Source organism: Suncus etruscus, chromosome 9 (assembly GCF_024139225.1).
Source record: "Suncus etruscus isolate mSunEtr1 chromosome 9, mSunEtr1.pri.cur, whole genome shotgun sequence".
Classification (NCBI taxonomy): Eukaryota; Metazoa; Chordata; class Mammalia; order Eulipotyphla; family Soricidae; genus Suncus; species Suncus etruscus.
The window spans coordinates 76,240,322-76,254,767 of NC_064856.1; the positions used below are offsets into that span (position 1 = coordinate 76,240,322).

The 14,446-nt window shown below is 33.2% G+C and overlaps 1 protein-coding gene across 1 annotated transcript in view; it reads left to right on the forward strand.

Annotated features, from left to right (window-relative positions):
* ANO3 (anoctamin 3) overlaps positions 1 to 14,446 on the forward strand; it is a 242,927-nt gene that overhangs the window by 188,094 nt on the left and 40,387 nt on the right. The window contains exons 15-17 of the mRNA XM_049780960.1: positions 12,221 to 12,303; positions 12,674 to 12,814; positions 13,906 to 14,070. Of these exons, the coding sequence (XP_049636917.1) occupies positions 12,221 to 12,303; positions 12,674 to 12,814; positions 13,906 to 14,070 (389 nt within the window). The remainder of the gene's footprint in view (positions 1 to 12,220; positions 12,304 to 12,673; positions 12,815 to 13,905; positions 14,071 to 14,446) is intronic.

Genomic DNA, 14,446 nt, shown 5'->3' on the forward strand with positions numbered 1-14,446 from the left:
CAAACAAACAAACAAATAAAAATAAAATAAAAAGTATATACTTTTTAAAAATCACTTACAAATTTTACTCAAAGAAGTGAAGATCACTGACTTTGCATTATTTATAAGGAAATTATTAAATCTCCAAGTGATTCATTGAATTACAGAGCATTTTCTGCACATCTTAGCTCCTTACCCTGTCTTCTTCCATTTCAATTCAAATGAAGAAATGTAATCTTAGAAAATAGTGATTGTGATATGTAAGCCAATATGATCAAAATAAAAATTAAAAAAAAGAAAATAGTGATTGTAAAAATGTGATATAGTTTTTTTTTTGTTTTTTTGTTTTTTTGTTTTTGAGTCACACCGGCAGCGCTCAGGGGTTACTCCTGGCTCTACGCTCAGAAATCGCTCTTGGCAGGCTCGGGGGACCATATGGGATGGAAGGATTCGAAACAATGACCTTCTTCATGAAAGGCAAATGCCTTACCTCCATGCTATCTCTCTGGCCATGATATAGATGTTTTAAAATAATTTCTCAAAGACTCATTATGCCTCCTTGATGATACTCTGCATAGAGTAGCAGAAAAGCTTTGCAGCATCGAAGTGGCAATGCTAAATACTCAGCATTAAAATTCTGAAGCTCCTTTATGGAATCCAACTTTCTTCAGGCTCAGAATTACAAAAGCAATCAAGCTAGCAAGATTCATCATTCCTTATTGAATTATGTCTTTATCACTCATTGGTTTATATACTCATATCCATTACTATTTTCACATTTGTAAAACAAAGTACATATACCTTTTATTCACCCATGAGGAGAAAATGAATTCTATTTTTGCTTCTCAGTGGATACTAGGTGATAGTTATAGTAACTTTTACTTTTAAAGAATAAAAAGTTATGGTAATGCATCAATATGAGTAACATTTGAATAATACATGTTATTATTGAAACACAAATAATGAGTCAATTTGAATTTACACCTATAGCTTGACACTTTGTAACTGAAAAGTATATATTAGTTTTAAAAATAAATGAATTTTATGACTTTTTTCTGACATTTTTATGACATTTTTTTCTAAATGAAGTTGAACTAATCTTTTAAATACAGCTAGGACTAGAGCTATATTATAGTGGGTAGGGAGCTTTTCTTGCATACAGCCAGCCCATGATTGACCTTCTGTACCCCAAGTGGTTTCCAAAGCCCACCAGGAATGATTCAGGAGTGCAAGGCAAGGAGTAAGCCCTGAGTATGTAGATGTCTGGCCCCCAAACTAACAAAAAATGAAATAATGCAGCTGCCCTTCTTTGTTTTTTTTCCTTACATATTTTCCAATAGCAACTGCTGCTAGCCTATAGATTTTTTTGGTTATTTTTAAAGACTATTTTAACCATTATATTTTGCATAAAAGCCCTAAGTGTTAAGCTTTGGAGGACTTCTTGGTTTGTGAACAAATATATCAAGTATAGGAAAGAACAGATAGAGCACCTGAAGAGGGCATGGAAGTTCTGTTCCCTTTTTTTGAACTTACCTGCATACTTCTTCCACAGAGCTCTTTCTAAGTGATAACCTTTGTAATAAGCCAATGATTTAGGGAGTAAATGAGTTTCCCAAGTTTGTTAATCTCTCTGGCAAATTGTAAAGTCTAAGGAGAATGTTCTGTAATCAAGACAACATATCCTCTTGTTTATAACCAATTGGTTAGAAGCACAAGTAATTAATTCTCTGGAGTTTCCTATCTACAATTGAAGGATTTTCAGTTTGAAAGTAATCCATTTGCATGGGTTTCTGATGTGAACTCTGAGTAGTGTCAGAACTAAGCTAAATTGATCATTTATAAGATGCCCTGGTCAAGAATTATTTATAAAGAAAGAAAGCCTAACCACACATTTCTAGTGGAAATTGTTCTCAAGGACACACACACACATATGTATTTGAATATATATATATATATATATATATGACTATGTAAAAAGAAAGAGAAGGACAAGAAGGGGGAAAAGAAAATTAAATATGGTAAAGTCAATGTATTATTTGGCCAAGGAACTTCTGGAATAGGTGATTATTATGAGTGATCTTAAATGAAGGTGATGAGAGTTGGAAATTATTGAGAATTCACAGTGCGATTAAAATATATAGAGCTGTTACATAAATGACACAGAGTTGGAGAAAACAATTTTGAAGATAAATATCAAAGAACTGAGAAGACATAGTCATAGAAAAATCATTCGTGCATGCTATATTTTGGGATTCATGTTGAGAATTAAACTAGTCAAGCATTAAAAATAAAAACTTTCAGATATTATGTCAGTGTCTCCAGGGAGTGACAAAAACTCATATAGAGAGATAGTATGATGGATTCATAATATAAGATTTGTGATTCTTTTAAGAGGAAAGAAACAAATGCTCTTGAAGCAACAAGGAAAGTAATAGTAGGAAATGTTCGTGAAGTCCTAAATCAGGTTTTATTTGACTCAAAGGAAAAATGGAATGGAAAATTTTGCTATTTGATTACTTTTAATAATTTGTATTGAGACCCATGTGAATTACAAGTCGTTCACTGTTGTATTTAAGGTACACAATGACAGTTAATTAGGGCATTGCCCCACCACCAATGTTGACCTCTCTTTGTCTCTATTCCCAGCATGCATCCCATACTTCCTCCCTTTACTCCCTGGACTGCTAGTGTAACTGATCCCCTTCGTATATAACTTGTTGTAGATATTGATTCTGTTGTCATTGACTTTAAGTTTGCTATTTAGACCTGATCATAAATGCTGTTTGTGATTTTTAATTTTTGGGAGAGAATATAGTGAATCTTAAAATGTTGAAAAAGAATGTTGAAGTCAAAAGTGCAATTTCATTTTTCCTGAAGATAAAGAATCATAATCTAGCAGTTAAGATATGAAATTTATGGCTTTCTTGAATTAATCAATGTCAGAAACCAAGTTAAAGTATGTATTTATATTAGGTCTAATGGACCCCAGTATAAATGCTGAGAAGAGGGAAAGCTATGTTTGGTTGTATGTAAGAGAATGGCCTAGGAATATTGCCAAGTGGGAGAATTATGAGCTTCCTCTGAACTCCAGTTGATAGAAGAGCTTTGAAGTAAAGCCTTTTTATGTAGTTCCCACAACAACTTGAAAATTCTACACATCACAGCTTTCTGGAAAATTATTTTCTCTTTCACAAGTACATGATAAAATGTCCAGGGGGAATACAATGACTGATACATTCTAGTATAATAGAATATGTAATTATACATGTTTTCTTCCTTGAGAAATCTAAATTTATTATGTTATCTAAGCTTAAAGACAATTGTTGTTCAATTTTTAATTATGTAATCTGTGTATATCAACAGACAATCAGTAATTGTACAACAGGAAAATTTAATGAACTTGTGAAATTGACAAATGGAAAATCTAACTAATATCTTCTTTTGGATAATGTGCAAAGTATTTATTGATGCTTGTTTAAAAATGAAAAGAAGAGGCACCTGACCTGTAATGCAGAGGTAGGACATTTGCCTTGTACAAGACTGACTCAGGACAGACCGGGATTCAATCCCCTGGAATCCCATATGGTCCCCCAAGCCAGGAGTGATTTCTGAGTGCATAGACAGGTGTTATACCTGAGCACACCAGGTGTGGCCCAAAAACAAAAACAAAAACAAAAGAAAAGGAAGAGGTGTCTGAGAGATAGCACAGCAGTTGGGCATTTGCCTTGCAAGCAGCTAATTTAGAATGGACAGTGGTTCGAATTCCAGCATCCCATATTTTCCTTGAGCCTGCAGGGAGTGATTTCTGAGCACAGAACCAGGAGCAACCACAAAGCGCTGCTGGGTGTGGCTCAAAAACAAAAAGAAAAGGAAGGAAGGAAGGAAGGAAGGAAGGAAGGAAGGAAGGAAGGAAGGAAGGAAGGAAGGAAGGAAGGAAGGAAGGAAGGAAGGATGGATGGAAGGAAGGAGAGAAGGAAGGAGAGAGAAAGAAGAAATGAGAGAAAGAAGAGAGAAAAAAGAAAGTAAAAGAAAAAGGAAGGAGAGAAAGAAGAAAGTAAGGAAGGAAGAAAGAAAGAAAGAAAGAAAGAAAGAAAGAAAGAAAGAAAGAAAGAAAGAAAGAAAGAAAGAAAGAAAGAAAGAAAGAAAGAAAGAAAGAAAGAAAGAAAGAAAGAAAGAAAGAAAGAAAGAAAGAAAGAAAGAAAGAAAAAGAAAGGAAGGAAGGAAGGGAAGGAAGGAAGGAAGGGAAGGAAGGAAGGAGAGAAAGAAAAGGAATGAGAGAAAGAAGAAAGAAAGGGAAGGAAGGAAGAAAGGAGAGAAAGAAAAGGAATGAGAGAAAGAAGAAAGAAAAAGAAAAAAGAAAGCAGGAAGGAGGAGAGAAGAAGAAAAAAGAAAGAAAGAAAGAAAGAAAGAAAGAAAGAAAGAAAGAAAAAGAAAGAGAAAGAAAGAAAGAAAGAAAGAAAGAAAGAAAGAAAGAAAGAAAGAAAGAAAGAAAGAAAGAAAGTAAGAAAGAAAGAAAGGGAAGGAAGAATGGAGAGAAAGAAAAGGAATGAGAGAAAGAAGAAAGAAAGAAAGAAAGAAAGAAAGAAAGAAAGAAAGAAAGAAAGAAAGAAAGAAAGAAAGAAAGAAAGAAAGAAAGAAAGAAAGAAAGAAAGAAAGAAAGAAAGAAAGAAAGAAAGAAAGAAAGAAAGAAAGGAAAGAGAAAGGAAAGAGAGGGAGGGAGGTAGGGAGGGAAGGAAGGAAGGAAGAAAGAAAGAAAGGAAGGAAGGAAGAAAGAAAGAAAGGAAGGAAGGAAGGAAGGAAGGAAGGAAGGAAGGAAGGAAGGAAGGAAGGAAGGAAGGAAGGAAGGAAGGAAGGAAGGAAGGAAGGAAGGAAGGAGAAAAGAGAACAAATAGAAAGTATCTCCCACCCAATTGTAGGAAGGTTACTACTAACATCCTTAGTTGTTCCAGCATCCCCACCATTCACTGCCTCAACCCCCATTCTGGGAATCACTGAAATATGCCCATTAAAAATATGCCAATGCGGGGGCCAGAGAGATAGCAGAGCGGTAGAGCATTTGCCTTGCAAGCAACCAATTCAGGAGGGATGGTGGTTCAAATCCCTGCATCCCATATGGTCTCCAGTGCCTGCCAGGAGCGATTTTTGAGCACAGAAACAGGAATAAACCCTGAGCACTGCCAGTTGTGATCTAAAACCAAACAAACAAATGAAAGGAAGAAAATTATAAAAATTATGGCATCTCTAACTTGTTTCTTCTCATTTAGGAATGTTATAACTTTCACAGCAACATAGAGTATATTTTTCAAAGCACACAAAGTATATTTGTGTGGGACTGGTTGGTAGATTGAGTAAGGAGAGAGTGAGATTTCTAAACTAATTGTATATTCTTTGAAGAAGAAGCTTAATTTCCCCCCCTGGATAAAAATAAAGAACAAAAGAAAAATGAGACTCATTCACACCTGAGGAAACAGTTTGTAAGAAAGAAGAACTAAGACAAATATTATGCATAAGTAAACTAACAGTTACTACTAAATTGTTATCTACAAAAAATATGTTTAGCTAAATCAGGCAAGAATACTGATAAGTTATTTTACAACACTGCCCTAGGAGTCAGAGTGACTTGGTGTAGAGTTATTATAAAATTGGAGTAATGTCATAAAGTTTTCTTAAATGGTAACTCTACCAATAAAAGAGCCCTACAGTGTTTCATTTTTTATATCTGGTGCTGTGATGTGGAATTAATAGGCAATATACAAAATATTTAGCTTGATAACTAGCACATACATGTGTTGCATTGTAGTTGTTATAAAATGCATAATTTTAAAGGGAAAAATGAGTGTTTGTGGAGGGAGTGAGGGAGAGATAAAGAGAGAGACACAGAGAGAGACAGAGACAGAAAAAGAGAGAGAAAGTAAAATATTTGCCACAAAGGAAGGTAGAGGAGAAGGCGGAGGGAAACTGAGGACATTGGTCATTGGTTGTGGGAAATGAACACTGGTGAAAGGTGTTTACACTGTATGACTAAAACTAAATCATGAACAGTTTTGTAACTGGGGGAAAACTATATCATGAACAACCTTGTAAACCAGGGTGTTTAATAAAGTGATTTTTAAAAATAAAAAAAAAAGTGGGGTGAAAAGATAGCACAGCAGGTAGGATTTTGCCTTGCATGTGGCCAACCCAGTTTCTTTCCCTAGAATTCCATATGGTCCTCCAGGTCTTCCAGGGGTAATTTCTAAGTGCAGAGCTAGGAGTGAACCCTGAGTCCTGCTGGATGTACCCCTCTCCCCCAAAAAGTATCACATCAAATTACAAAATAAAAAACACTCAAGACCTAGGGGATAGTTCAAGTTGAATAAGTCCTTGTTGAGTATTTTGTTGTTGTTGTTGTTGCTATTTGGGTGTGGATTTGTTTGTTTGTTTTATATTTTTTTTGTTGTTGTTTTTTCGAGGCCAGAACCAATGGCACTCAGGATTGAGCAATTGCTTTGAACTCAAAAATTACTGCCAGCGGTCTCTGGGAACCATATGGAGTGCCAGGGATTGAAACTGGCTCAATTGCCTGGAAGAGTCTTAACTACTGTACAATCATGCCTTCCCAAAGTCCTGGTTTTGATTCCTAAAGTTGCATACATCCCTATACTCCAGCACCATCATATTTGCCAATCTCAGTTCCTAACCTTCACAGAGAATACCATTTAATAACAACAACAACAACAACAACAAAAATAAAACAACAAAATGTTAAGACATGCTATATTTTTGGCTTTAAGAGATATTGGCTTTGTCTACAGGGAACTTAAATACATCAGAATTATAAACAATTTAATCAAGGTTTGACTAAGAATTGTTTACTAAAACATGTTATCTTTTATCTCTGCATGACTAGCTCTACAATTATATATAACTATACATATATAAGTATATATATATACTTATATATGTATAAGTATATATATATATACTTATATATGTATAGTTAAAAAATAAGTATTTAAAATGGTAATAAAGATTTCCTGCAAAGGGCTGCATCTCTACAACCAAATGGAGAAAAAAAAACTTGTTAGAGATAAATGTAAGAAAAAAGAACAATTAGTCAATACTTTAGATCTCACCTCAAAAACAAAGCAAAACTAGGTTTTGGTGAAGAATTTTAGATGTAGATTAATAAGCCACAGAATGGTGGGTTGGCTAACTGGTCTCCACCCCTAGAAAAATCTGTTTCATTTATACCCAATAGAAATTTGCTTAAACATTTTATTCCTAATGCTTATTTCTTGCTAGCTGGATATTTTTTAAATATATTCAATCCAAGTTTGAAATAGTTTTTCCTTTGACATAGCAAAAATTTTTTTTGATTAAGTTTATATTTAAATTTCAACAAGTGAGTTCTTTAGATAACTTCCAGGAACCTGTTTTTGATATATCCAAAAGGTTGGTAATTCTCTTTCCATATTTTGTGAACACTATTTAATTTAATAAAGATATATCTTTTACAGTGACTAGAAAGTTAATACAGCAGATAGAGTGCTTGCCTTGCATACAGCAGACCCAGGTTTGAAACCAGGAATTTTATTTATTCCCTGGAGTCCCATCAGAAGTGATTCCTGAGTACAGTGCCAGGAATAAGCCCTGAACATCACCAGGTGTTCCCAGTCTCCCTTTCTAATACACAAACACACACATATTCATCTATATCTATATGCATATACACACAACATAAAGTCTGGAATGTTAGTTATGTAAGTGCTATATGTTATAAGTTCTTAAAGTATTTTTTATTCCCAAAGTTCATTTTCTTTGGGTATATAATGAGCTCATTTTAATTTTTATTCAATTATAGTTATCAATACATTAAACTCTCAAAATAAATTCATAATAAAATCCTTTATGCTAGAACTTTTTTTGTCTTAAATATAAAGGGAAACAAAAAGATAATATAAATTGTTTGATTTGTAAAAGTGAACATAGGATGTTTTATGTACTACTGACAGTGACTGAGTTTGTTTTTCTTCAAATAAGTGAAGTGATTGAATATAAGTAACTGTCATTTTCCTGAAACGTGCAATTTGTTTATGAAATAAAACCAAGAATTGTGTACATTTTTAATTAATACAACTAGCAGAGTTGAAAAATTATTAAAATGTATGCTTACAAGTTGTAGAAGCATCTTATATGCAAACTTTTTATAAAAACATCTGTAATTTGTTTTTCATTTAATTCATACAATATCCAGATGAAGACAGTTTTGCTATTTTCATTTTAAGTTGTGGAAACAGAGGCTTATCACTGTTTAGTCATTCCTCCAAGGTCACATTATTAGAAAAGAATCTAGGTAAATCTCAAACACAAGATGTTCCTATGTCAGAAGTACATTGCCAAATCTGAATATTAAAACAATCAAGAAGATCAATTGTATTTATTATTTAAGTAAAATTAGTGATTTCATTATAGACATAGTCATTCACCTGCAGTAACAAATGTACCAAAATATAATGTCAACTGCTTATTATTGTTGGCCTTTTTATATAATTGATGTTCTTTTTTATTTTTAATTTCTTTATCAACATATATTTTTTCAACAAGTTTACACAGAAAAGTCATCCTAGGTACATGTATTACATAAATGAAAGAAAAATAGCCTGCTCAAATTATTTTTGGTAGTACATATACACAATAATTAGAACATGTTCCACATGTTTAAAGAAAGAAAGCTTATAAAATATTTGGTTAAATGAGGAAAAAGGCCCAAGGAAAATTAATTCTTAATTTCAAGAGGTTATGCCTAAAATATTAAATTAAATTATATTTTTATTGTTTTTTTTTGGGGGGGGCACACTTGGTGATTCTCAGGATTACTCTGGCTATATGCTCAGAAGTCTCTCGTGGCTTGGGGGACCACATGGGACAGGTCCGACCTGTCAGCCATGTGCAAGGCAAAATCCCGACCACTGTGCTATAGCTCTGGCCTCATAAATTATATATATATTTTTTAAGAAAACTGTCATCAAGTGTACTTCACTTTAGAGCAATTCAACTGAGACATCATCTATGCAAATGCCTAAGATACCAAAATTATAACATGTTATATGGTAGGAAAAGTTAACTTTAGAAAGGGACTTTATGTCAATATTAAGATCAAGAATAGGGTGAGATTACCTCTGTATTTTAATTTGACATTATGCTATTTTATTGCAGTTGTTTGTTTTGAATTTGAAAATAAATTTTATGGGAATAAATAAAATGAGGCTGATTTTACAAAAATATTCAATGCTTAGAATTTAAGTGTTTGTCTCTCCATGTTGTTAACATTGAGTTATTAATTTTTCTTCCTTCTTTCTTGTTAGAGAAGACAATGGAAAGTACAAAAATTGGAAGTTTACTAAGCAACATTTTCCATGTTTAGACAAGAGTAACCAATTCAAGGCTTGATTGCCAAGTACAGTTCAGTCTAAATGTTCAGTTTGACATTTCATACACAAAGATTTTATTAGCCCCATTCATAGCAAAGTATAGAATTGTATTCATTGTATTTCTGTGAGACTTTGATATTCAAAAGGGGAGAGTGAATCAGTAACTTGCTCCACACATAGAAATTTAAAGTATTCTACCTTGGCAATTCCTCTGTTAAGTGTAGAACCAGTTAGGGCAGTTTTCTATTTCTTCCTCATGTAAAGCAATGTTGCAACCCTGTATGGAGAGAACCTATTATTTTCAAGGATGTTGCTGAAAATAGATCTGGGAAATGGAGGAAAGTCTTTAGTACTATTTGGATTTTGTCCAAATTGGCAATGTGAGAGCTGTTGCTTTAATAAGTCATTGTTTCAGTTGAGATTTTTTTAAGTAGTCTTTAAAGTTTTATCTTTGCTGACACAAACAAGACTTTGAATTATTTTTCTGCACTCCTTTCTCAGATATATCTAACTTCTTTTGTATTTGTAACTAAATTTTACTTATCAATATACAGTGGTTATTTTGAACAGTGATAATTATTTTTTCCAATAAAATTGAGTTTGATATTTTCAGTCTAGAAAGCAGATAAATTTAGTACTGGCTTATCTCATAAGTAACCCTTATATTTCAAGTGAATGTTGTAAAACCTTTGCATAATGAAAGAACATTTGGTTAGGAATTGGATACATAGCCACTAGATTCTAGTCTCAAATTTCAATTCAGTTTAATAGCCATTATTGACCATATTCAGTATATAAATATACTGAGAAAAATAAACACTCCAAGAAAATTCCTTTCAAGTATAGGAAACACTAGGAAAGAAAAATTATAATAAAGTGCTGCAGATGTGTTGGCAAATTTCTGGGCAAAAGCAATAGTGTATTAAAATGGTTTGCCATGCCTTATTTTCAGGAAATACTAAAATAATAACATGGAGAAAACTCTATATAAAATCTAACCTATTTATTTGAATAAACTTTAGTAATGTTTTTCTGTGCCATAGACTTTGTATTACAAAAGAAAACAACTGAAAATGAACACAAGGAAATGGAAGTAAAGCCACATTTCTTTTTTCTTTTTGGGTTTTGGTGGTAATTAGAGATCACTCTTGACTCAGTGCTCAGAAATCATGCCTGGTGGTGCTCCAGGGAAAATGCAGGGCACTGGATATTGAACTCAGGTCAGCAGTTTGAAAAGCAAGCACCCTATTCTGCAGCCCTAACATTCTTAAATTTGAGAAAAGTTGTCATTACAAAGGAGGCAGAATTTTAAAACAAATAAATATAGAGTTGCTCAAGAATTGCATTATGCTGTAACATCTCCAATTTTTCTGAAATACCCCATAAATATGTGAAACTTAGCTTGTTGAAACATCTCCAATTTTTCTGAAATACACCTCCGATCCCCATAAATAAGTGAAACCTAGCTTTCCCCTGATAACAAGACTTTCTTACCTAGAGGCCTCTTATCTTCTAACTCAACACCCCCCACCCAGATTCACAGGACCAATGAGGAAATTAGATAAACTTCCCAAGCCAGTTAATAAAAGAACATAGCCAGTGTGCATATGTCTTTATTACAATGTAAGTTAATATTCCTGGGATTAGAAACTTTTACACACAATGTGCAAATAAAAGATGGTGGGAAGAATCGGTGATGGATGGATATTTTAAAGGTAGATGTTAGCAGAAAATTTTTAAAATGTATGATTTAGTGTTTAGTTGTGTCCACAAGTCTTGATTACTATAAGAAAAAGAAACACATATGCCATAAAGAAGTGATTTGTTTTTCTAAACCACACTCAGTAGTGTCTGGGTCTTATTCCTGGCCCTGTACTCAGTGATTACACCTGGTGGTGCTCAAGGAGTGTATGTGGTGCCTTGGATTGAACCCAAGTTTGTCAGGGCAAGTTCTAACTTCTGTACAATCATTCCAACTCTACAAAAAATTTTTATCTTAACTATTACATAGAAAATTCATATAGCCCAGGTTAATATATTTAGTTGTTTTCCCATTTGTTTGTTTTCTCCAACATTATTTTCAGTTTGAATTCATGATTAATCCACAAAGAATATTCTTCCCAGAATATTTTCTCTAGTCTTTTTTTTTGTCCAACATGATTTTATTGCTTTTTTGTTTGTCCTTTCATACAACCCCTTTTTGTTTACTAGAAAAGTGTCATCTGTATTTATTGACATTACTGAAGAGTCTTTACTTCTTTAAAACTGTTTGGATTTCTAGATAATTTAGTATAAACATTTAAAATCAAAAGGACAGAGATCAGAGCGGTGGCACAGCAGTAGGACTTTTGCCTTGCACTTGGCTGACCTAGGACAGACCACAATTAGATCCTCTGGCATCCTATATGGTCCCCCAAGCCGAGAGCAATTTCTGAGCTCATAGCTAGGAGTAACCCATGAGCAACAACGGGTGTGGCCCAAAAACCAAAAAAAAAGTAAAAAGGACAGTACATATATATTTTATTCATATTGATATTTTGATATTTTGAAACTTTGATATTTCATACTAGCAAATACAATTTTTGCTTATTTATTCCAGTAGAATAATATATATCTGTATATATTTATATAAATATGTATATTCTTGGGAGCATGTTAATTTATGTAAAAAGAAGAGGATGAGATAAAAATAAAACTTTATTGTATTGATTTAATAATGACTTTTAATTTGTTAGTAACACTACTCCAAAGAAAAGTAATTATTGAATCTAATATTGTTGGTAAATAATTCTAGTACTACTTATGACGATGATGATGATTAATTACAGCCACAGTCTTCCTGGAGTTTTGGAAGAGAAGAAGAAGTACACTGACCTATACTTGGGACCTTATTGAATGGGAAGAAGAAGAGGTAAGATGTTAGGAAATGAGAATAAAAGAACATTTAAATTTATTTTGATGAAGAAAAGTATTAACTGCCATTAATATTCAATTCAGAAACATCTAACAGACATCAGATTTTCTTTGATATATTTATTAGCAGTCTTATTCATATATGTTTGATTCTCTTCTATGATGTCTATTAAATTTGATCATTGAAAAACTTTCATAGTTGAAATATAGTTTTGAGTTTTATTGGATAATACTTTGCATCTTTATTTTTTTTTCCAAAAATTGTTCCATTGCTAAAGCTAAAAGATCAAATTCAAGAAATTTTGTATCAACTATTAGTTTAATTTTTTATGACATTTTTATTTAAGCAACTTTCATTTCTCTCATAGGAAACTCTTCGTCCACAGTTTGAAGCAAAATATTACAAAATGGAGAGAATCAATCCCATAAGTGGAAAGCCTGAGCCTCATCAACCTTCCTCAGATAAAATCACTCGTCTTCTTGTTTCTATCTCAGGAATTTTCTTCATGGTAAAGTGTGCCAACTAGTATAAGATGGCTATGAGGTTCCAGAATTATAAAGAAATTATAAGATCTTTTTTTTTTTGGAGGTGGGTGACACCCGACAGACCTCAGGGGTTACTCCTGGCTCTAGGCTCAGAAATCGCTCTTGGCAGGCTTAGGGGACCATATGGGACGCCGGGATTCGAACCACGGACCTTCTGCATGCGAGGCAAACCCCTTACTTATATGCTATCTCTCTGGCCTCGAAATTATAAGATCTTAACTTCAGGTTCGATGCTGTAGTGATAGTACAATGTATAGGGCATATGCTTTGCATGGGCCAACCTGAGTTTGATCACAAGCACAGATTCCCATATGGTCACCCTAGCACTTCTTGAAGAAATTCCCAAGTACAGAGCCATGAATAACCACTGAGCAATGCCTTGTGTGGTAAAAACAAAATAAAATAATACTAGCTCATTTGTAACTCTCAAGATTTAAGAAACCACTATCTTTTTTATTATCTTTGTAATTTATACTAAAATCCATAATGGGCCATAAGTAAGTATTAGGGTGTTTGTGTGCTAAATAGAATGTTCTTTGGCCAAAAACCATCATTTTTATTTAAATAAGATATAGTAAAATGAAATAAAATCTTTAACATGAATAAAATAGAAATAACATGTGGTACTCCAAACAATTAGATAATCTTTTTCATTTTAAAACAAATTTTGAATTACATTTCAAGTATCACACTAAAATAAGTGAAATCTTAGATTATGTATTTTGATTCTCTAGTCTAGTGTATTTTAGTTTTTTGGAAAAAAAAGAATAATTGAATTTATCCTATCTTGACTAAATTAATTACTCTTTATTGCAGTGTACTGGATCTATGGTTGTATTTTTGTTTTTACAATGAGGAAAATTGTAGGACTGAGTGATAGCACAGTGGTTGTGTGTTTCCCTTCTACATGGCCAACATGGACAGACTTATTTCGTATGGTTCCCTAAGTTGGCCAGGAGAGATTTTGGAGTGCAGAGCCTAAGTAGCCCCTGAGCATCGCTAAGCCCCCCCTCCCCAATTGTAATGTCATCTCTTCTCTGGTCTCCAACTTTAGATTTCTTTGGTGATCACTGCTGTGTTTGCAGTAGTGGTATATCGCTTGGTGGTCATGGAGCAGTTTGCATCTTTCAAGTGGAATTTCATCAAACAACACTGGCAGTTTGCAACATCTGCTGCAGCTGTTTGTATCAATTTTGTGATCATAATGGCACTGAATCTTGTAAGTTGCTAATTTTATTTTTCAACAAGTGAAAGGTTTCTAAATAGGGGAAAGGTATATGTTCCCTTCATAATTTGATTATATTTCCATGGAAGTCAAATTTTGTCTCAACGAGACAACTCCATTTAGTTTAATATATATCAACAACACATTCAGGAGATGGATTTAATATTAAAATTAATAAAAGGGATATCCTTATCATTTGAACTTATGGTCATTTAAGATAAGAAGAAACATTACTCACTCAATCTCTCTACACTTGTTGCTACTCATTGGTTCATCTCCTCAGGTATCTTTTGTTATATTTCAGACCTATGAATATTTTTCCTATTGTCCATTAATAGGATTTGCTTCATTACATTTAACATATAAGTGT